The sequence below is a fragment of the Rhodofomes roseus genome (genome assembly GCF_022264815.1).
Source record: "Rhodofomes roseus strain CIRM-BRFM 1785 chromosome Unknown C8Q71scaffold_3, whole genome shotgun sequence".
Lineage (NCBI taxonomy): Eukaryota > Fungi > Basidiomycota > Agaricomycetes > Polyporales > Fomitopsidaceae > Rhodofomes > Rhodofomes roseus.
In genome coordinates, this window is record NW_025952959.1 from 1,478,582 (window position 1) to 1,499,499 (window position 20,918).

A 20,918-nucleotide genomic window follows, 5' to 3' on the forward strand; every position below is an offset into this window, starting at 1 on the left:
ATACATGTGTGCCGCGATCCCAGAGAAGAAAAAACAGCAAGCAAATGACTGCAAAGAGCACGAACTGAACCGACCAAGATCATACAAAAGGGGGTAATCGTGATAGATATCTACGTAGAGTGCAAGTTGATTAAAGAAATGGCTGACGTTCGGGATGAGAGTGAAAGGGAACCCTGTCTATGGCCAACGTCGCCCGCGGCGTCGGCCGTCGAGGGCCTCTGTTTACCCTTTTCCGAGGAATCGTCGCTCTCGTCATCCGGATACCGCGATATCCTACGCGAGCCTCGCCGCGGAGGGGGCGACAGCGATGTGACGCCGTGCTCGTGCTCGTCCACCGCGTTGGCGAAGACATGAGGCAAGAAGGCGCTCCGGGGAGGCGGTTGGGGAGTCGGTGGCATCGCTGCGGAGTTGACAAAGTCGGGGTCATTTTGAAGAAGAGGTGACGCAATCGGCTCGCCGATGGGTGTGTTGGGTACGGAGTACGGGCTGACGGTGGACGGGGTAGGCGACAGCGGCGGGATGTTGAGGGGGAGCGAGAGGGTCTGCGAGGGGGTGCTGAGCATGCGTATGCGCTGCTTGAAGGCGGCTGCACGGGACGGTGGTTGGGGATTCGGCTGCGACTGCGTGGGTGTAGTAGACTGTGCTGGGGCAAAAGAGGTTGAATGCGCCTCCGGCGTTGGAGGAAGGGGAGAACTCGGCGGAGGAAACGGAGAAGCCACCCCTGAATCTGACGCGCCTGTTCCGGGAGACGCAGGAATGGGTGTGAGCGGACCGCCACTGCTCAAAGTCCGACGGTGGCCGTTACTGCGGTAGGGTGGTGGATCGTCAGGGCGCGGCGGCAAGCTCGACGAGGGCGGCACGCTGGGAGGCGACAGAGACAGGCGGCGTAGGGCAAGCGACTCGCGGAACGTCGTCTTGTACGATGACGCGGAGTTCGGCGACTTCGGCGGCGAATCCGGATCGACGGTTGCGGGGGTAGGCGGTAGTGCTGTGAGCGGCGCGGGACGCTGGGGCGGGGGCATCGATGCGCGGTGCGACGAGTGTGGGCGGTGACCCTGGCCATGACCAAGGAAGCTCCCGTTACTAGTTGTTCCACGCGAATGCGACGTGCTCACACTGCTGGTACTCCGCGCAGACGAGCCCGACGCGCGCCGCGAGAATTCGCGCAAGTTCAGCACGAAGCTCTGCGGGCTACCGCTGCTCAGCGGGGACGTATCTCGCCGTGAGGTCTCGCGAAGGTTGAAGACGAAACTCTGAGGGCTATCGCTGCTGACGCTTTGTGGAGAAGCCTCAGCGGCGTACGGATGTCGAGGGAGAGACGATATTGACCTGGGTGAACCGTGCGTAGAGGCAGGCACCGGCGGCGCAGGTAGCGCACCCTCTGGAGGCGTGAGTCGGTGCGGTAGTATGCTCTGCCGGGACCACCGTTTCGTATTGACCGAGCCGTTGGCGTTCCCGTTTGCATGCCCATTCGAGTGGCCCGCTTCCGACGATGCGCGTCGTTCGTTGGACGCATATGACGCGTATGAGGAGACCGACGAAAGCGACGTCCGTGGTTTGCCCTCTCCGGAGCTGCCCGGACGCAAGCTCGGTGCAGGCGGCGGGTGCGGAGCGAATAGCATGCCCATGCCTGCCGCACGCAGCCCGAAGCTCTCCGCCGTGCTTCTGTTCGCATGCGTATATGCGTTCCCCGCTACGGTCTCGGGCCTAGGTCGCGCGCCCATAGGGGTGCTACCGATAGTGTACCCGCGTCGTCGTGGTGGCGGCTGAAGCGGCGGAGGCGTCGTTGCGGGGGCGGGTATAGCACGGAGGGTTGCCATCGAAAGCGGGGATCGTCCGCGCAGCAGCGCGCTCACGTCCGAACCACCGCTGTGCGGCTTAGACTCGATCAGATCCAGATCCTTGTCTTGCAGGATCTTGCGGTCCAAATGTGCGTGCGGCTGTGCGAGTTGTGCATCCACCTGGCGCGGAGTCGAGGGCACTGACGCAGACACCCCGCCCGCACCCATCGAGTTCACAGGCGATATCGGGCGCTCGCTCGCTACGCTCTGCGACCTGAACATACCAAGCAGGCTCGTTCCCGCGCGGCCGAACGAGTCCTCGTGCTGGCTCTCGGAGTCCTCGCTGTCCACCCCCGTGCTCGCCGTCGACGGTGACCGCGGACGGCTGCCGGGGCTCGAAAATAGTCCGCGCAGTGCGGACACAGCGCCCGAGGGCGAGCGCGTGCCTGCCGCGCTCGGGGAGCGCTGGGTAACGGGCGCGCTTGAGATCTCGGGGCTGAATGTGGACGACGTAGGGGATGAGAGCATGCCTTGCGCGCGCATGCTTAACATCACGTCCATATCTCCGCGTGGCTCGACCCCTCCGGGGCTGTGTGACATTAGACCAAGGCCCGCTCGCACAGACCTGCAGAGCGCGTCAGTGAGCATGGTGGCGGCTGAGCGAGGGCTAATGGCACGTACCTTTGGCTGAGGACAGCCTGCTTGATAGCGGTGATCCACTCGTGAGCCTGCGCTGGATCCGTTATATGCAGCGCCATCTCGATTCCGGCGCCGTCGGGGCGGCCGACGCGTACTACGCCACGTCGCCCACCGACGTCCTCGTCCGCGACGAACACGACCGTATCTACGCCCACAGGGAGGCGCTCCAACTCGCGGTCTTCTGTTACCCCTGTCTTGAAGACATGCAGACATGCAGAGCCCTGTGCCGCTGTGGTGAGAACGAGCATGCGATACTTCCATTGACGTGCGAGTGCGAGCTTAAGAAGTGATGGCGAGGGGTAGTGCTTTGCGATTCGCGCATGAAGCTGCACAAATGGGGCAAGCGCCGATCTTGTCGACGGAAAGCTAGGGAGCTCAGCAGACGGTGCGGGTGTGGGCGTTGAGGAGCCTGCACGCGTGTCCTCTAGAACCTCCGATTCGGAGAGGGAGCGCTCATCTGAGAGCAGGACAGGGTCGAGTCCGATGGACTGTGCGGCCGCGTCGCGCAGACGGTCGCGCTCTTCGTCGTCTTCGTCCTTGCGGGGGGCAGAGATCTCAATGACCTCGGAGAAGACGAATGAGGACGGCTGGACAGGCGTCGACGGTTTCTTGCCCTTGCCCCTCGTGCGGCCAAATGCGAGGCCAGATGCGGCCATGAGCAGGCTCCCGCGAGCACGCTTTGGTAGCAGTGCGAGCGGCATAGACGCAGGAGGTGGCGACGAGGAGCCTACCATGCCTGGATGGTTTGGCTCGTAGGTGACGAAGGAGCCAGAGCCGGTCGGGTGGGCAGTAAAGGGGTCGGCTGTGGCGGGTAGCGAGGAGGTCCGGGAGCGAGGGGGACTTGGCAGTTCATCGAGGGTGGAGAGAACGAGCGGTCGGGGGACAGCGGGGGACGTAGGGCGGGACATGGAGGAAAACAAGGATGGCAGCGAGGAACGCGGCGCCAGAAGGCAAGGGTGATGATGATCACGGCGTGTCGCCGGCGGTCAGAACATCTGCAATGAAGACAAGGAGACCAGCGCCGTCGACGGCGGGGTGGGCGGCGGGAAAACGGGCTCGAGAGCGTCGCAGCCAGCGACGACGACGACTCGGACAGCGACGACGACGAGTAAGCGTGCAGCCAGGCTTCCCGCGTGCTCGCCGCGCTCCGATCTGTGCTAGATCCTCCACGTGCCTTCATTTCCGCCTCCCCGCACTTCATTTTGTCTCTCCGTTCCGCCAGCACCGCCTCGCTTCATGTTATTTTCGTACAACTGTACCCGTCTTCTGCCAGTGCATGCCCTGCCCAAGCCCAGCCAAGCCCTGCCATCGGGCTGCTGCTACCGCGGGCTGCACCAACTCGTACCGCACCACGCTCGGCCAATATCGCCAGGAACACAGGAACCGTCGAGCCTCTGGTCTCGCATAGGAGTCGACGGCGGGTGCGGCGCGGAACTTGGCCATTTGCGCGCGAGGAACAAGGTGATTAATTGTGAGCCTCCTTCGCGAAGTCTGCCTAGGCCCAGATTGCCGTAGTACACCGGATGGTCCCGTCTCGGTAGCGAGCCAGAGAACTCCGGGCTAGTCGTTCTTCTTCAGGATTGACCGACCCTGAGCCGTCCGGTATACATCGTTATTCGTATGTGCAATTTCCCCGTCTCACTGCAACGAGCTGGGACTGATCACCGTCTCGCTGCAGCTTGGGTAGTGGGCAGTACCCATGCGATCGCGCATCTCCCGATGGCGAACTCGGATGCAATGTCAATTCAACGTACCGATGATGGGTGAAATGCTCCGTCACATCGGACCCGTGCTCGATGGATGCAAACAAGGACGAGTCCTAACCCGGGCACCGCCGCACGTAAATCGTGCAGCTCTTCCGACCTTCAGATCGGCGCAGGCGACGACCTCGGCCGCCCCACGGCTTGCATAAGATTGAGTCTGGGCTTTTTATCTTGTATTGATACGCGCATAACCATCCTGTTGCTGCAAGGGTCGATAGTGCGACCAAATGCGACCACCAGTGAGTCCCTGCGCCGTGGCATTCTCGTCGGTTGCATTCATTTCGGGGACTGACAGAACTTGACGGACCCGACAATTGAGCAGGTTCTTCGACTTCTATTCCTTGCTGCACGTCATGTGTTCCAACTTCCATTCCCGTCAAAGCCCATTGCAACATTGGCTTCCAGTCAGTCACATCGACGTATGGTCGCTGTCGCTTCTCGCACTGATCAGTGAGGACCAGGCTTCAAGTTCCAAGAGTTGCCAGCCGGCGTCGTCGAGTGTCGCACGCGCCTGTTAATCTCACACCTCCAATGGTCTCGCGTGATTTAGCAAGACTTCACGCTATACGTTATTCTCAAGCTCGATGACTTCGAGGAGGATATGTGAACTGGCATGGGACTACACGTAAACGGTGTGGAAATGGCTCTTGACGTTGGGCAAGCTCACATTCCTAACGCATTAATGGGGTAGTGGTAACCTGGGTCGTTGCCACGTGCAGCACATCGACCCGCCGGGGGTTCGATTCCCCCTTAATGCATACGTCTGGATATTCATCTTAGCCTTCCCATTTTGTTGCCCGCACGAGACGCGTCTGACCTACAACCTGCACTAGATACGGTATATGCATCATCCGAACTCGATGTTTACTATTTGCCGTAGCTGTTGACTCATCGTTACTTATCGTCACAGCCGCCGCAAGGTGCCAGTGCAATCGCGCTCTGCCAGAACTGCACGCGCAAACAATGTTATCCGAGTCGTACGTGCCATGACTTCTGGTATTCGGCGAGCTTATAAGCTTCTTATGTCAGGTACGAATCGGCGCAATTATGTACTCATGGACAGCGGCGCAACTATGGTCACGTCCGAGTCCGACCTGGCCACCTTCGGTTTGACGATGTCGCTTGCGTATACTGTAGTCAACTCAGCCACGATGATGCAGGTGGTTGCGTTCAGTCGCCGCGCCAGAAGTAACTAGGTCAGTGAGGGAACTTCATTAGGGTACCGGTGCTGTCGACTCGTTTGTCTCAGGGACGTCGGACGAAAGCATCGCTCGCTCGGCAAATGCCGCATAGTAGATGACGATGACGTTACCGTATCGCCGACGGATTGTCACCGTGTACTACCGTGGACCAACCGTGGACGCATCGAATTCGCATCCGAGTCTATCACACCACTTGGCCCTTCGTCCTTCGTTTGCAGCGGTGCGCTGTTCTGAGGATTGTCGCCTCCGTACACCGTGCCTGCTCACAATCACCGCAACAACGCCTTACAGCGATACCCAGGCGATACCCACCAAATTGATGTGCGTTCTCTTTGACTACACTGGTGGCAAATACCCTGATGTCGACTTCATGTAGACGTTGAGGCCTCCGTTTGCCAGACTGCCCGTCATGGATGCTTCAGAGGATGTTCGGGAAGTGATCCCGGACGATCCTACAAGCGACCAATCCCCAAGCCGCCAGGCGATCTGCGACGAGATAGCCTACCACATTCGCCGCCTCAGCGACCTCCGGGCTCACCTCAATACCTTTGTACCCGTTTCCACGCTTCCTCCCGAGGTCCTCAGCGACCTCAGGGCTAGCCTCAACACATTCGTACCCATCTTCAGGCTTCCTCCGGAGGTCCTCAGTACGGTCTTCTTGCTCGTTGCTAGATCGTATGACGGCGACGGCCCCCCCGGGACCATTCTCTCGGATCCCAGATGTAATCCATACGAATGGGTCACAGTGACACACGTCTGTAGCCATTGGCGCGCCGTTGCGCTCGGCTGCCCCGCTCTCTGGAGCCACCTCATAATCACGTCGCGGTGGTACGGCTCCATAAAGCCAGTGGACTTGTTCCTGGAACGATCTCAGACGGCGTCGCTCGATGTGACAGTACTAGACTACATGATTACGGTGCCGGGCCTCGGGTTGTGCACCAGCATTACTACTGCTTTTGCGGAGAAGCAGGAGAAGCAGAATGCAGCACTCTGTCATGTTCTCGCGCAGATGCCACGGATACGCAGGTTATGGCTCAATACGCGTGAATACCTGCCCATGGACTCTCTCAAATGGCTGGATGGACCCGCTCCTCGACTTCAATCACAGACTATGCGGTTTAAAATCAATTTCCTACCTTCCATCTATCGTGAGTGCATCGAACGCCTCATACACCATCCAGAAACCGGAAATCTGCGACATCTCGAGCTTCACAAGTTCCAGTTGGACTGGCGCGGAGTCTCGCTGCCATCGCTGACGCACCTGACTCTCGGTGCCAGTGATAATGCCATGTCTGCCTTCTTAGAACCTGGCAACACGGGAGACCTACTTGTGGCACTTGCCCGCATGCCCAACTTACAAGAGCTTGTGACTGAAAGTGCGCTGTCGTGCTGTTGGGTTTCAAGCGCACCTACCCAGTCCGTCAAATTACCGCATCTCCGGCACTTGCGGATGACGGAGCACATGTCTTATTGTGTGGCTCTCTTGGAGCCTCTGGACACCCCCTCCCTCGAGACACTGACAGTCATTCCATTCATGATCAGTCTACAACCAGCCCAAGGTCTGCAATTGCGATTTCTTGTAGCCGTAGCTGCAAAGATGCACAGCCTAGGCGTGCTTCGCTCGCTCGCTATCGAGTCCGAGTCATCCGCAACTTCGGTGCCCTCCAGTGCCCATATCCGCGGCTACATCGAGAGCATCGACAGTGCCATAGTCGACCAGCCTGAAACGTACTTGATGAAGCACCACACACCTATCCTCGATGTCCGTCTCAGCCTGGAGTGCATTGGCGCATTCATGGAGATTCCTCAGCTCACACCAATCTGGCTTGACATACACTCCCTGTTCCTCATTGGTATTCCATTGCCGCTTCAATTGGAGCAAACGTGGCGGGCGATCAGCCAGCACACGACAGACATCACGGAGCTATACATACGAATCTGGAGCAGTTCCGTCTACGACGGCGTCCTTCCGTGGATGCTACTGCAGCAGGACGTCGCGGGCCACACGGATAGAGCGCCGATCCTTAATTACGCCTACCCTTGCCTGCGGCTCCTCACAATAGACAATCTTCGTTTCAGGGATTCTGAAGGTACTTCAGGCGAGGGACCCAGTTGCGTTGACAGGCTAGTTGACAGTTTCGTCGAGCGCTACGAAGCCGGTGCGGAGATCGAAAGGGTGCGCATCTTGCAACCTAGAGACATGGTGATGAAGGACCTCGATCGGTTGAAGGAGGTCGTGCGCGAGGTGGAGTGTAACGAGGACCTGCCAATATTAGAGCCCGTGGATCCTGGAGCCAGAAAACGAGGGCGGGGCCGGGGGCGTGGACGGGGCGGGCGTCGGGGCCGAGGTCAATCTACTGTACGGTGACGTCGGTGTCATTCTCATGTATGACATTGGCAGGTCAATAGCCCGTGTATTTAGTATCGTGTTCTGAATGTATTCATGTCAGTTCAATGACATACACTTCTGAGTATGACTCACACCCACTCAGAGAGCGAGAGCTACAGCGCGAGTACTCAACGCATTTTTTGACTGTTTGAAACGGAGTCCGGTATCGCTGGATAGGTGCTTCATGCTCCCGCTCGTACTCTAGATGAGGCATCTAGCCTCTCACCGCGTACAAGAGCTGGATATATTCAATCTCCACCCCTCATGGCGCAAATGAGGCCGAGGTCTCCGCAGGATGAAAGGGCGACTTCGCCGGGCCAACACGCTCTGTTTGATAGCGGAGCAACCAGTACAGTCACCCTCGAAGGCTTATGTGAGCCTGCGCCCCTAGACTTGTCTAAGTCATGCACATTAGTTGATCGGCGAAGCAAGAAAATGGGAGTCACGCACTGTAGCTTGTATTTTTGTCGGGCGAACTTGGATGCATCAGAACTTCTCTGATTTCGGTTACGGGCTGTGACGGGCCGTAACGGTTGCTAAAATTCCAATTTTACATAGTGTCAGCGTGTCACTCGTTAGCAAGACCCGTCGCATTTTAGAAGGTTGGGAAAATGCGGCGATCGCGTCGCTAGATAGTCGTTACGTAGCCATAACAGTTCACACAATCATCAGCAAGCATCACTGCTGCAGTTCCCATTCTCCAGTTCCGTGCTCAATATTTCTGGCAATAGATCTCATTTTCGACGTATGCTACACATTGTGTACTTGTACTACTAATAAATCTAATAAACGCACCCGCCCGGGTAAAGACCCACCACAGTGGCCCGCACGGGTTGCGTGCGGGTCATGCGGGTTCGTGGGTCCACGGATGGGTTTGCGGGTGAGTTGACCGCCGGTGGGCGAGTGACCATGCGGGCGAGCGTACGAAGACGGGGCCAAGCGGGCAGATGTACAATTGCGGGCGGGCGTCCGTGTGGGCAAGTGGGTGAGCAAAGGATATCAAGCGACTCACCGAAGACTTTAGGCGGGAAATTTGAAGGAGCGAGTGGGATACTCACCAGTGGAGCTGCCCCTCCTTCCTCCTTCTCAACGGGTCCTACCCGGGCTCGTAGGACCGTGGCGTGTGCAGGTGCAATTCTAGCCTCGGTGCGGCTTGCGCGTGCGCTTCACACCCGATTGGGCTCGCCGTTCTTCAGGCGTGTGTTTTCAGTACATAGCATGTGTCGAGTTGAAGGAGAGTTGCGCAGCTATGTGTGGTATCGTCCGTGGATGTGCGGTGGAATGAAACAGGGTATTGACTTACCTAGAATTCCCTTCTCATTCCCAAGCGTGCCCGATGCTCACGCCCTTCGCGGACTTTACCTCCTCTGCATCGCTGTTGTGTACCAGGCTGGCGTGATTCTCCGCAACGATCTCGTCCTGCGCGACGATCTCCTGCTTGCCGTCTGCAGGGTCGGTGTGTAGCCACACGATGCCCTCGCCGTCTTGCATGTCAAGCCCCTGCTCCTTGAACTTCTCCATCCACCAGATGAAGACGTCGCGTGTGAGCTGATCCGTGCACGTGTCGACGAGGAAGCCAACCGTGTGCACGGTCTCGAGTACGGGGAAGAGCGTGCAGTGCCGTAGGACCGAGCGTAAGTGGTCTTGCGTGTGGCTCGGCCGGTTCGGGTACAGGCACGAGATGCCCATCCCGTGGTTGCCGATGCGGCGGAGAGTGCAGATGGGCGTATGTAGCTCAGGCTCGGGTGCGTTCCGCGAGGCCGTGGGTGGTGCGAAGAAGGTGGGTGGGCGCGTGCTGGAGGCTGGGAGAGCGGGAGTCGAGGAGAGGCATGGCGGTGGTGGGGAGCCTGCGTTGAGCAGCTTCTTGCAGCAGTCGCCTGGGGCAGACGTCGCGCTGCAAGAACGTGGTGGTGATGCTAATTGGAGAGGCTTGCTAGATGCGCGGTGTCATGCCACGACATCGAGGAGCACCTGCACCAGGACGCCCAAGTGCCACTGTGGCTTGCCCTAAACTTGTGAAGCGCCGGCGGCCACGTCCTCGCTCTCGTTAGCTCTCCGAGTCTGTCCCTCGACACGCGCACCGTGTCGCGCATGCTCTCCCTCGACCAGATCGCCGCCCGCGTGGAGCACACACACGCTCCCAAGCTCGAGCTCGACCGACACGCTGCGACGCCACCCCAGTGTACCCCGCGCGCGACACTGCCCTTCCTGCACGCGCCGCCTCCGCCTCGCGCGGTCGCCTGGGAGGCGATGCCAACTCACCCGTACAACCTTCGGCCGAGCTGCTTGGCTACTACATCAGACGAAGCACGGCGAGGAGAAGGGGGTGATAGAAGCATGAGTGGGCCAGGAGGATAGGAGGTGAGTGCTATTTAGTGTGTCTGTTGGTCTCCAGACTCAGCATGTGCACGTGCAGACCCGTCGTGCAAGGCATACCATCCTCGACGCTGGTGCAAATACCACCGCGGCCTGCAAGAAGGGTGTTCAAAAGCGCCACAAGGCGACGGGGACAGCTTGAGGGCGAGGACAGGTGAGTACAAGCCCTGCCCTCTAGTCTCGAGCGCGATAACACGCGAGTACACAGCGATGACGAGCACGCGGGCAAATGCCACACGTGCAAACGTAGCCGACAGATACAACACGAGCACCGGCGACCACGGGTACACTGGGCAAAGACCCAGCATGGTCGGAGCGCAACCAACAAGCGGATACCCCGCGCGGAACACGGGCAAGCAATGGGCGACGGCACACACGCTGACTGCGAGCGCACTCGGCGAATGCCCAGCACGCAAGCACGGCCGACGAACGGACCCCACGCGTGTGAGCAAAAGACCGGCGACGGCGACATTGGGCAGGTCCGGGGCACGCGCAACACACGCCGACTGCGAGCGTGGAGGGCGAATGCCTACTACGCAAACATGGCCGACAAGTTGTCAGCGCACACACTGGGCGGACAACCAGCAGACAGCGTACACGCCAACCGCGAGCACGCTAGGCGAATGCCCAGCACGCAAACGTGGCCGACGAACACACGCAGGTGGGCGGGCACACGCAGGCGACGACGACATGCATGGCGACGACGAGCACGCCGGGCGAATGCCCAGCACGCAATCGCAACCGCTAAAATGGACCGCGCGTGCGTGACGGAAGAACGGGTGAGGGCACGCGGAGGACTGGGCACGGACGGGTATGGCATCAGCGGTGGGCAGGGCCGGGACGCGGCAAGAACGGGCGGGTGCAAGGGGGAGTGAGCGGGGAGGGTCGGAATGGGTGGGCGTGAGCGGACAAATGGGGAGGAGGGCGAGAGAACGGCGGGGGCGGGTGCAGATGTGCCAACCCCCACATGTAACCCCGCGATAGGTAAACTCGCGGTTCACCGCCAACACCGGCGGTGAAGCTCTCCAATGCGAGCCTGAAGTGCCAGCATTCAGTAGACAGCTAAATATGTAGATTATGGCATTGCTATGGTTCGTGGGCCTGCAAGCCCCGGTACACGAAAATTCCGTGAGACTTCACTGGCAGTAAGCGTGTCAGTAGCTACGTATCACAAGCCGTTAGCAAAATGCGCCTTTTGCTAACGACTGACAGATGTGAGCATTGAGTGACACGCTGACGGTTTGTAACGCTTTTGCGTTAGCATCCGTCAGCGCGTCAGCAACCGTTAGCAACCGTTAGCAAAATCGGACTTCTACTGATGTGTGCTGCGTGGCTACAATCTTTAGGTAAGGATGACGACGCAAGCGATGTAAAACAGACGATGAGGGGATGTCGCGTCGGCAATCCGGTCGGTATTGCTGTCACGGTATGTTGTTGCATATAGCGACCGCCTAACTGGTACTGCATGTCGGATGATGGCTGCCATGACTGACCTAGTGCTGTTGTTGCTGTGACGTTCTTTCAGGTCGCAAAATAGGTTGGGGAGAATCCAGGAAGCCTCCTACCATGGTGTCTGATATCAACGGGGTGGCAGCCAGCAGGCCGCACGGGTGCGACAGGCGGGGCCATAAAGAAAGTCTTAGTGTATGCGGCAAAGTATCGATACCACTCACACCGAACAACTCGTCGTTTATCTGGGACCGCGTTCTTCAACTGTTGTTCTGCTTTTACTCATCATCCTCGTAGCTCCTCAAGACCATATTGCGCCAGTAGGTGAACATGGCTGAGCTTGCTGACGTGCCTCGCCCACTGAAGCTGATGCTTCGAATTGTGATTTCGATACGCGACCTGCCTGCACACTTTCCGGAGCACGTCGGCGCGCGCGAGGCTTTAGTCCAGGATTTTTGAAGAGAGACGTCACTACCGCACCGCCGGTTTGGTGACCCACGAGAGACACTGAGTACTCGCATTCATGAATACGATTACCATTGAAAGGTCCGCGGTATCAGAGAGTTCAAGACGAGAGTCAAGTGAGCACCTCCGAGCTGCCCCGTATGGTACGCCGGAAGGCCACAGTTCGATTTCCGTTTGAGGTGGCTGTTGCCGAGGCCCGATCTGCTTATGTAAGCTAATCTGGCGAAAGTCTTGTTCCGATTCGTGCCTCCCCTCACTAGATTCATGCTCTACTGAGTGCTACAGACTATTCTTGATCTGTATCGGGTTGAATTGTAGCTTTTGAATACATTGTGGGGAGTCCATATCTCAAATTTGAGCCGGAAGAGCCGGAACCTCGGTAAGCGCCGTCGGGTAAGTAACGGTCACACTTGGCGGTGGACGACGTCTTCATTGCGCACGGGGGCGATTGGGCGCAATGCTTTGAAACTTATCTGGCTTGACTCACAAAAAATGGTTGGATAACTCACATCGCTGCGGATGAAAAGAACTTTCCGATATGCCTATATCGGGTCTATACGAGCGTACAGAGGGTCTTTCTTAGTCAGCACCCAATTTGGCAGGTCTCAGACACCAACCGGGTAAATGTTCTTCATCTTCATCGTTTGGCTTATGTAACTGTTTAGTCGTTTTGCACCCTCCTCAGACTGCTCTTTCGAGCTTGGCGCACTTTCAAGCGGGGGACGAGGGGGGTCTCGAGGTAAGATAACAGGTCCGGACTCGATACAACAGACGTATAAGTACGCACCCGTGGTGACTCCATCATCATGTCCTGCCCCGCCCGCTGCCGGGAACCCGCGCATGTCGACGGCGTCGGATCACCCAGCAGGCCCCCAAAGGCAACAGTTATGAGCAGGGCCAGTAAGGTCCGGGCCAGTAATTATCGCCACTGATAAGTATGCACGCGAAGCTTGTATGGTACGTACCTGACCCCCAGTCCAAAGTGGACCGATCTCAGGCGATCTCCAGCGGTACCGATCTGTAAGTCAGACTGGTACCGCTGGAGATCGCAAAATGGCCGAATTTACAGATTTTTTATCTGTACCAATCGGACTCCAGCGGTATCGGTGGTGGACCGATCTGTTTGGAGCGATTTCTGTCGGTCTCGTTATCCGTTGGCCGTTGCTGTATCATAGTACGCCCTCTAGCAAATATTATTTGATTTTTCTGCCTATTATACATGTTGCTGCACCCAGAACGATACTAACACTACTACAGTGAATGGCATGCCCCGTCCCATCTGCTCGCTGCACGTTCGGCTCCTCAACAGTATCACCAAGCGGGTCTTCTTGCAGTGCTGGGGATGGTGCAGTTGGAGCTATACTAACTTGTCCTTTCTTCCCTCCGAGGAGGCACTGTTGCATTCGAAGGGTGCAGGTGTGTCAAGACATGGGTCGCGCGAGTGTGCTGTAGCACGCGGCACGTTCGAGAGTGGGAAAGATCACGCAGATGGAGGCAGAGAGCGGACACATTCGGAAGGAACAGTGGTGTTGAATGAAGAGGAATGCACACCAGGGGGACGCGGAGAAGAGCGGAGCGGCGGGACACAGACGCGTCGGTAAAGTGAGGAGATGTACTGGGTGGTGTATAGCCGCGGGATGCGGACGCGAGACCGCGAGACGAGGGCCAATCGGCGTGGGGACAGCGCGTCGGCGGAAGCGTGTCAGTGGGAGGGACGTACACGCGATGTAGTACGCGAGAGAGAGCGGACGATGGAGGAGGTAGTGAGGGCTGAGGTCAGAGGCACTGGGGTACTCACCGAAGTTGACGAGCCTCACTCTCAGGCTTCCTCTGCCTTCCTAGCCCTCCTCAACAACCTCGAGTTGTCGAGTTTCCGCCCTTACCCCTGTAGCGGCTCGCACCAGCAGCAAGGCTGCGCTCCGTCGAATACTCCGCTTGGTGTGCCATGGCATGTTTGGTGGCCCAGGGCCTCACGGGATTTGCGCCCGTAGACTTCCCGCGCACGCATTCACAGCGGGAAGGCATTGGCCAGGGACACTGGGAAACAGAGTCAGCAGGGTCAGCAGCACTTTGCGGGGAGAAGTACACCGGCCTGCGAGGGCGCGGTTTCTCGTCGACAATGGCGATGATGTCTTGTTCAATTGTGAGTGGCGTCCCGTGGGTGCTGTACAAGCCGATGCGGATGTTCGCGTTGATGAACTTTGGTGGTGTTGATGGCTTGCGGGACTTGTCGAGGTCGAGTACGATGACTGAGATGACTCTGCATGTCGGACGTGTCAGGGCTTGTCGGCGCGCTAGGGTGGTGTCGACTGGCATACAGCTGCGGCCACGTCGATGACAAAGCTTGGCGCGGCGGTCGACGTGGTGCCGTCCGGCGTCATCGAGGGAACTGGTGTCAACGCAGGGAGGAGGAGGACGTACGTTGGGTATGGCCGCTTACAGTGGATAAGTCACGGGATCGCGGACTTGTTCTCGGTCTCGCGTCTCGCCACTGCAACTTATGTACAATAAATGATATGTAACGAGTCAACGACGCTAGAGGAGGGTCCGATCTCGAATGGCTTAACGCGATAACGACGCTAACTTAACATCTCTCGAACGGCTTATGGCAAATGAAGTACAGCAATCGGTTTTATTCTAACGGCCGTCTAGGTAAGTAATCGACAGAGTCCGATGCAGACAGAATTTTGTCCAGCTCGTTGACAGTTACAGGCCCATATCGCCTGAGATCGCCTGACTGGGCCTGACCACTGGAGTGAACGCATACCTCGTGTTTTGTGACCATATCTTGGGCTGGGCGGATTCTGTCACACATCGCACGCAACTGGTAAGCCGTCTAATGCTACCGGCATATCGGACCCTGCCGGGCGCAGCAGCGGCGAATACCACAAGTAAGTGCAACCGATGTCCGCCGCCTGTCCAATTTAGGCAGGTGTGACCGTGAGTCTGGGGCGCTTACGGAGTTCCGGCACGCCGAGACAGACAATCCATACCACAGAACACCCAAAATCCATTGGAAAGCCGATAATGCACTCAATAATGTCTCTTGTGTGTCTCATAGTACATGGTGGATGAGCTAATCTAAGGGAGAGCACAGACGAGGCCATGCAACACTCGGCCAGAGTGGCTTACGTAAGCAGATCGAGCCTCGGTAGCGGCCGTACCATGGCCGTATCACTGATTTTGAACTGTGGCCTTCCGGCCGACCTTAGCCCCGGGCCTGTCCGTAAGATCGAGTCCGTAAGATGATAGATCGAGATCGTGGTTGAATGGCGTCAGGTGACTGGACCGTAGGCTTGCTGGTTGAAGTTCAACGTTCAACGTTAGTTCAAAACCCTAGACGACCGCCCTCCTCCCCTCAGAAAGGTCGTCCTATTAGTGGGCTGCCTACGCGGGAGACTAGTTCAAAGCTGCAAGCTTTCAAGCTTCAGGCGCCGTGCCTTCAACGCGTAGTACTTCGCACTCCGTTGCAGCCTGCAGGTTGAGTCGATATCGTGTCGTGCCAGAACTGCCACACGCGCACTGATCAACGTCATTCTACTACGTACGTGCCATGTGCATGAAATCTGGTATTACAGCTTACAGGCTCCTTACGCCTTTGGTATACTATCAGGTACGAATCGGGGCTGCCACGGGAGTCATGGACAGCGCAATTGGTCGCCCCGCATCCCAGATTCTATCCGTGCCCCAGACCCGTGAGGCGATAGCGGCTGATATCGTTCTTCACACCGACCACCTCATTGCCCTGCAAAACCGCCTCAATGCCCTCGCGGACGTCTCTGTGCTTTCTACGGAGATTCTTTGCAGGATTTTCATGTACTGTGCTCCTGGCCATGTTTCCGGGTTTTCAACTTCCTGGCCGCGCCCGTATGGCTGGGTTTGCATGACCCATGTTTGCAAGCACTGGCGCATCGTCGCTTTGAGTTGCACGACCCTCTGGGTCGATTTGTTGGTGACGAAACAATACGAGTGGATGGTCGAGCTCTTGGCACGGTCCAAAACGGTGCCGTTGAACGTGATCATCTCCCCCGGGGGTCCAGACCCAAGCTCCTACCAACCCTTGCTGTCCGGCAAGTCTTCACTGCAAGGGCTGCAGGCGTCCTGCGCCCTCTTCCTCTCCCAGATTGCACGCATACGCTCACTGTTGGTCAAGGCTGTTCCAGCGGATACGGCGTACGTCTTGCAGCTGCTGGACGGGCCTGCGCCGCAACTCGAGTCGCTCTCCGTCATCATCATACGGAGCAGGATCGACGGCTGGTATGGATAAGGCCCGGACACTCCTGCCAATGAAGGGTCCAACCATGTCAGCCAACTCCTACATCATCCCGACACGCGTCGCCTTCGTCATCTGTACTTGGACGGCTTTACTCTTAGGTGGCGAACTATGGTGGTGCCGAGCTTGACACATCTAGCTCTCACCAGTTCTCTGTGGAATTCGGGCTCACATACGGACATCGAGGACCTCATGGGCTCTATTGCCCACATGACCCTCCTCGAGAGCCTGATCATCGACGGAGCGCTGACTGGGACCTTGGGCAGGATGGAGGCTTTGGAGCCCAGATTCTTTCGGACTTCAATTACCCTCCCCCACTTGCACGTCCTCGAGATACAAGGATCTGGTGTCCATGTCATACACATCCTGAACCTTTTGCATACCCCCTCACTCTCGACTCTACATGTGATCACAGATTACTGTGCCGTGCCAGGGTCGTCTTCCAACTTCTTCGCTGCAGTGGCCATCAAGACGCTCTCCATGAAGGCTTTCCACACCCTCGTTATCACCACTGGCCCTGCCGAGATATTTGCAGACACCCGTCCAAGCCGGGCATGCCTTCAGGCTTGCCATAACGATCACGGTAATGTCAACATAGGAGACCTTGACAAGAGTTCTCTCAGGCTGTTGCAGAATCCGACGTTGGAGGTACGCTTCAGTTGCCCGGTGGCCGATGCGCTTTCCGAGTTCTGCCAGCTGCTTCCCGTCAGCGATGTCTGCTCGCTCTTCGTTAGCGGTTCCTCGCTCTCGACAAAACTATGGACAACAGTCCTACAGCGAACAATCAATGTCACCCACCTCACTGCTATTGGTGGCATTGCTTCCGACGGACTGTCGGACGCACTCCGGGATCGACGCCGTGGCCCCCGCAGGGCGGGGAAGAACTCGGGCCATGTCTATCATTACACACTTCCGCGACTTCGACTTCTGACGTTGTCCGACTTCTTCTTCATGGAACGCGAAACGGACTGGGAGCTCGGAGGGATGGAACCGCTCGCTCAACAACTCATCAGTTGCTTCATAGAACGGTACGAGTATGGCGCGGAGATCGAGCGGCTGCGCATTCTGCGCGCGATTAACTTAGAAAGGGATGAGATCGACTTGTTGAAGGAAGTCGTGCGCGTTGTAGAGTGGGATGGGGCTTCGGAATACAACGAAAAGTACGAAATAGGACTGGATTCAGACTATGACTCGGACCCGGGCTTCTAGGATTACATTGTACTCACCCCACAGGGCGTCGCGGAGCTATTTATAGTGTATCTTTTCAAAGACAACCGGACGCCGCGAGACGTGAAACTGAAAAACCGCGTCGTTGGGTGAGTATGTGGTGTGGGACGACGAGGATGAGAATATTGGACGTGCGCGACTGACGCTGAAGCTTCGAGCTGACCTTCCCCAGTTGTTCGAAGGACTTTCTGTTCAGCGATCGCATAAAGTTAGCAGTGCATCATTGTCGGGTTGTATGAAGGGCGCACCAAGTTGCATACTATCATATTTGTCTCATTTCCATGCACCACTCCGCAGCGATACCTCAATCCATCACACATAGACGCGACACGGACGCTGAATTAACGCTTCAGGACTACGTATGGATTGTCTGTAACGTAGTAGGTACACAAAGGGGGCATCAGTGCGTCGCGGGTATTTTAACCGTTAATCCTCAGCCAACTTGCAAGCCAAACAAGACCAATCGAAGCCGGAGCACAAACGGAAGACGGGGAAGGTATGTATGTAGATGGGTAAAGCGGCGAAAACGAGCAGGGCGTGTCGAGCAAGTCAGAGTCTGGGCGATAGTCTGCGAGCGTGGACGGCGGAGAAGACGAAGTGGTCGTTACACACAATACGGAAGGAAGATAGGAATAAGCAGAAGGTCGCAGCGGCTGGGGCCAGAGAACGGCGGGAGCACTAGGTGATCAGTGAAAGACGTCCGCGGCCCTGCATCCAACCTGCAAGCCGAACCTGATAGGGTATCCACAGGATGAGTGAAGGGCGGCAGCTGGACGAGGGAGAGCGGGGGACGACGGAAACCGGGGTGAGCGACCACGAGCAACCGGGCACGCTGCGACGGTCATAATGTACAGCCAACGTGAACATGAAGGGGGCGTTAACGAGCGGACGGGAGACGGGCCGCCCCTATCGGGCACGGCACCACTCCCAAGCGGAGGCGCGCCTCGGATGGCGGCCTCAGTCTAACGAGCTACGATTGACGAAGCTTCGTTTATGCCGATGATGTAGCTGCGAGAGCGCACGGCGGGCGGCAACGCTCGCGTTCGTGTTGTCGTACGAAGGCATGTCCGAACCCTCGTCGGCGTCGGCGTTAGGGAGGATAGGGAAGGAAGGCGGGGTGATTGGTATCGCGGGGGCACTGGTGGGCTGAATATCGACCGAACGGCGGGCGACGGTCCTTGTCGGCGTCACCAGGAGGGCGGAGGCAGAGCCACCGGACTTCTCGTCGGCGGTGACGGTATTGCCCGACCCGACCTGGTTCGCGCTCCCGCCGATCGCGGTGACGACGGAGGAGTTGGACGAGCTGGAGGAGTGGTGCGTTTTGTACACGCCAAAGGCAACGGCACAGCCGATGATCTAGGAGGATGTGTGAGCTCGAGACGTCTGATGCGAGAAGGCTGGCTAGCTTACGATCAAGAGCGAGATGCCGACGACCCATACCCAACGGACGTGGCGGGAAATCCCAGAGGTTGTCTTCCTCAACCATGCACTGCAAAGGGGCGGTCAAGTTCTTGTCCTGATCCGCTCAACATGCGTACGCACCTCTGCTTGCCCCTCGTCTTGGTCTCATCCTTCGCGACAATACTGAACCGCCTCCAGAAGTCCTCACCCTGGCCTCGCCGGGGCAGGAACGTCTCCTCCTTCTCGCTGCGAAGAATCGGCGTGGTCGAGTTGAACTTGACATCGCGCTGCGTGCTCGCCGCGCTCGCCGGGCGGATGAACGCGGGGGCGATGGGCGTCATGGGCGGCTGGAGCTCGTGCGGCGTGTGCGGAAAGTGCGGGGAGGCGGGCGAGGACTGACGCTCCACGAGTGTGAGCGGCTTCGGGAAGGCCTGAGACATCTCGGGCGTGGTCGGCGAGCGCACGCGGCTGTCGGGCGAGGCGACTGCGTCAGGACGCGAGAGGTTGAGCGCGGCGACGGGGGCGGCGTAGCCGGGTCGGGGCGCAGCGAGGGGGATGGGCTGCCGGGGCGGAGAGAGGACCCTCTTCGGGTCGTCGAAGGGGTTGGTCCCCTTGGGCGCGTTGGTGCCGTTCAAGTACTGATCATACCTGTGAGCCGGTCAGCGTGCGTCGTTGGGGTGTGCAATGTCAATGTCAATGATGAGAGCCGGAGATAGCGAGATGAAGCCCGGCTCTGGGATGTCTCCGAACCTGAATGAACGAGCGACATCGTATATAATGCCCGGCTACGGACAAGCTGTCGCGACAGCCACCGAGAGCCGTGGTGGATGGCAGACTGCCGGCAACGCGCCGGATCTGTCCAAGACAGCATCCCAGAGATGACGGCATGCGCAGCCAACATCAGACAGTTTGACAATCCAGCCACCAGTCGAGAGAGCGCAACGTCTAGAGCAAACATTGCCATGCTGCAGCGTAACAGGACTGGTGCGCAGGCGTACATGGCCTTTTGATGCGCCGGGGAGAGAGCGGGACCCTCCAACAATATCCAGTAGACAAAGATGATCTGGGGTGAGGATGCAAGGACAGACACAACGTGCAGCTGGAAGGTTCCGGGCTGAAGACCGCCAACGAGAGGCGCCGCTGTCGCCTGAAGAGACACGACACGGAGTGCACCGCGACATTGTCGCGATGCTCGGCAGCGGCAACGGCCAGGAGTCAAGGGGGAGACGGACCAAAGCACGCACGTCCATGCTCTCTGGCAAGACATTTGACACCGTGCACTCGGAGCGAGACGGCCTCCGTATCATACTCGCTGCTCCGAAGTCCACCAAGGAGCGGGCGAGTTGGGGCGCGACGGGGTGGTTTTTGGGGCGCTGTGACGCTGGACGATGGCTAGAAATACCTACATGTTGTACGCCGAAGACCTGTCGTTCGGGTTCTCCGGAGGGGGCTGTCTAATTCTGCGGGTTTGCTGGGGCTGCTGCTGGTACACGGAGTCGGGCTCGTCGGTTGCGTAGGGCGGTCGTCCGGCGAGAGGCGGGGTGCTGTAAATGACGGGCTGGGCCATACACTACCGCCCGAGCGCGAGCAGAAGGAAGGAGCCAAGAAACGAAAGGAGTGGATAGAGAACGGATGCCTCGGGACACCAAGGCGGGCGGGCGGGCGACAGTGCTGGATGGCGAGCAAGATGAGAGGACGCGCGCGGCCTCCGACGTCTTTGTATTCTCACAACGCTCGGCTATTCCGATTCGCACATCAGAAGCCGGCCGTCTCACCTCGCAACCCGTTCCCTTGAGCCCACCTGCGCCTCCAACCACCCTCGCAACTCCCCGTATGCTCGCGACGCACTCGAGGCATTTAAATTGAGTATGAATCCGTATGTACGAGGCAGAT

The 20,918-nt window shown here is 58.1% G+C and overlaps 6 protein-coding genes and 1 non-coding gene across 7 annotated transcripts; 4 read left to right on the top strand and 3 right to left on the bottom strand.

Moving 5' to 3' along the window:
* On the bottom strand, nucleotides 1-3,606 carry C8Q71DRAFT_739119 (uncharacterized protein). Its single transcript, XM_047922697.1, has 2 exons — nucleotides 2,463-3,606; nucleotides 1-2,406 (listed from the first exon to the last, which is right to left on the bottom strand). Exons 1-2 carry the CDS (start codon nucleotides 3,386-3,388, stop codon nucleotides 111-113), a joined length of 3,222 nt encoding a protein of 1,073 aa, XP_047783152.1. The 5' UTR covers nucleotides 3,389-3,606; the 3' UTR covers nucleotides 1-110.
* A 1,313-nt stretch (nucleotides 3,607-4,919) lies between these two features.
* On the top strand, nucleotides 4,920-5,001 carry C8Q71DRAFT_t22. Its single transcript has one exon. It is a non-coding gene; the product is annotated as a tRNA-Gly (tRNA).
* An 853-nt stretch (nucleotides 5,002-5,854) lies between these two features.
* C8Q71DRAFT_854209 (uncharacterized protein) lies at nucleotides 5,855-7,813 on the top strand (the record flags this gene model as incomplete). The annotated part of the gene is made up of 1 exon (XM_047927017.1): nucleotides 5,855-7,813. One exon carries the CDS (start codon nucleotides 5,855-5,857, stop codon nucleotides 7,811-7,813), a length of 1,959 nt encoding a protein of 652 aa, XP_047783153.1.
* A 1,338-nt stretch (nucleotides 7,814-9,151) lies between these two features.
* C8Q71DRAFT_720928 (uncharacterized protein) lies at nucleotides 9,152-9,523 on the bottom strand (the record flags this gene model as incomplete). The annotated part of the gene is made up of 1 exon (XM_047921389.1): nucleotides 9,152-9,523. One exon carries the CDS (start codon nucleotides 9,521-9,523, stop codon nucleotides 9,152-9,154), a length of 372 nt encoding a protein of 123 aa, XP_047783154.1.
* A 487-nt stretch (nucleotides 9,524-10,010) lies between these two features.
* C8Q71DRAFT_739145 (uncharacterized protein) lies at nucleotides 10,011-11,073 on the top strand (the record flags this gene model as incomplete). Its single annotated transcript, XM_047922698.1, has 3 exons — nucleotides 10,011-10,195; nucleotides 10,251-10,364; nucleotides 10,419-11,073. A coding segment is annotated over exon 3 (550 nt), but the record flags the coding sequence as incomplete, so codon positions are not given.
* A 4,604-nt stretch (nucleotides 11,074-15,677) lies between these two features.
* C8Q71DRAFT_845869 (uncharacterized protein) lies at nucleotides 15,678-17,606 on the top strand (the record flags this gene model as incomplete). The annotated part of the gene is made up of 2 exons (XM_047926615.1): nucleotides 15,678-16,381; nucleotides 16,499-17,606. The coding sequence occupies 2 exons, from the start codon at nucleotides 15,678-15,680 to the stop codon at nucleotides 17,604-17,606; spliced, it is 1,812 nt and encodes a 603-aa protein (XP_047783156.1).
* A 975-nt stretch (nucleotides 17,607-18,581) lies between these two features.
* C8Q71DRAFT_700341 (uncharacterized protein) lies at nucleotides 18,582-20,592 on the bottom strand (the record flags this gene model as incomplete). The annotated part of the gene is made up of 5 exons (XM_047920119.1): nucleotides 18,582-18,980; nucleotides 19,035-19,101; nucleotides 19,167-19,673; nucleotides 20,148-20,333; nucleotides 20,432-20,592. The coding sequence occupies 5 exons, from the start codon at nucleotides 20,590-20,592 to the stop codon at nucleotides 18,582-18,584; spliced, it is 1,320 nt and encodes a 439-aa protein (XP_047783157.1).
* Between the last annotated feature and the right edge of the window lie 326 nt (nucleotides 20,593-20,918).

Coding starts and splice junctions, on each gene's coding strand:
- C8Q71DRAFT_739119 (XM_047922697.1), bottom strand. CDS start 3,388: ATGTCCCGCCCTACGTCCCCCGCTGTCCCCCGACCGCTCGTTCTCTCC. Junction 2,407..2,462: donor CAGGCTGTCCTCAGCCAAAG/GTACGTGCCATT, acceptor CGCGCTCTGCAG/GTCTGTGCGAGCGGGCCTTG.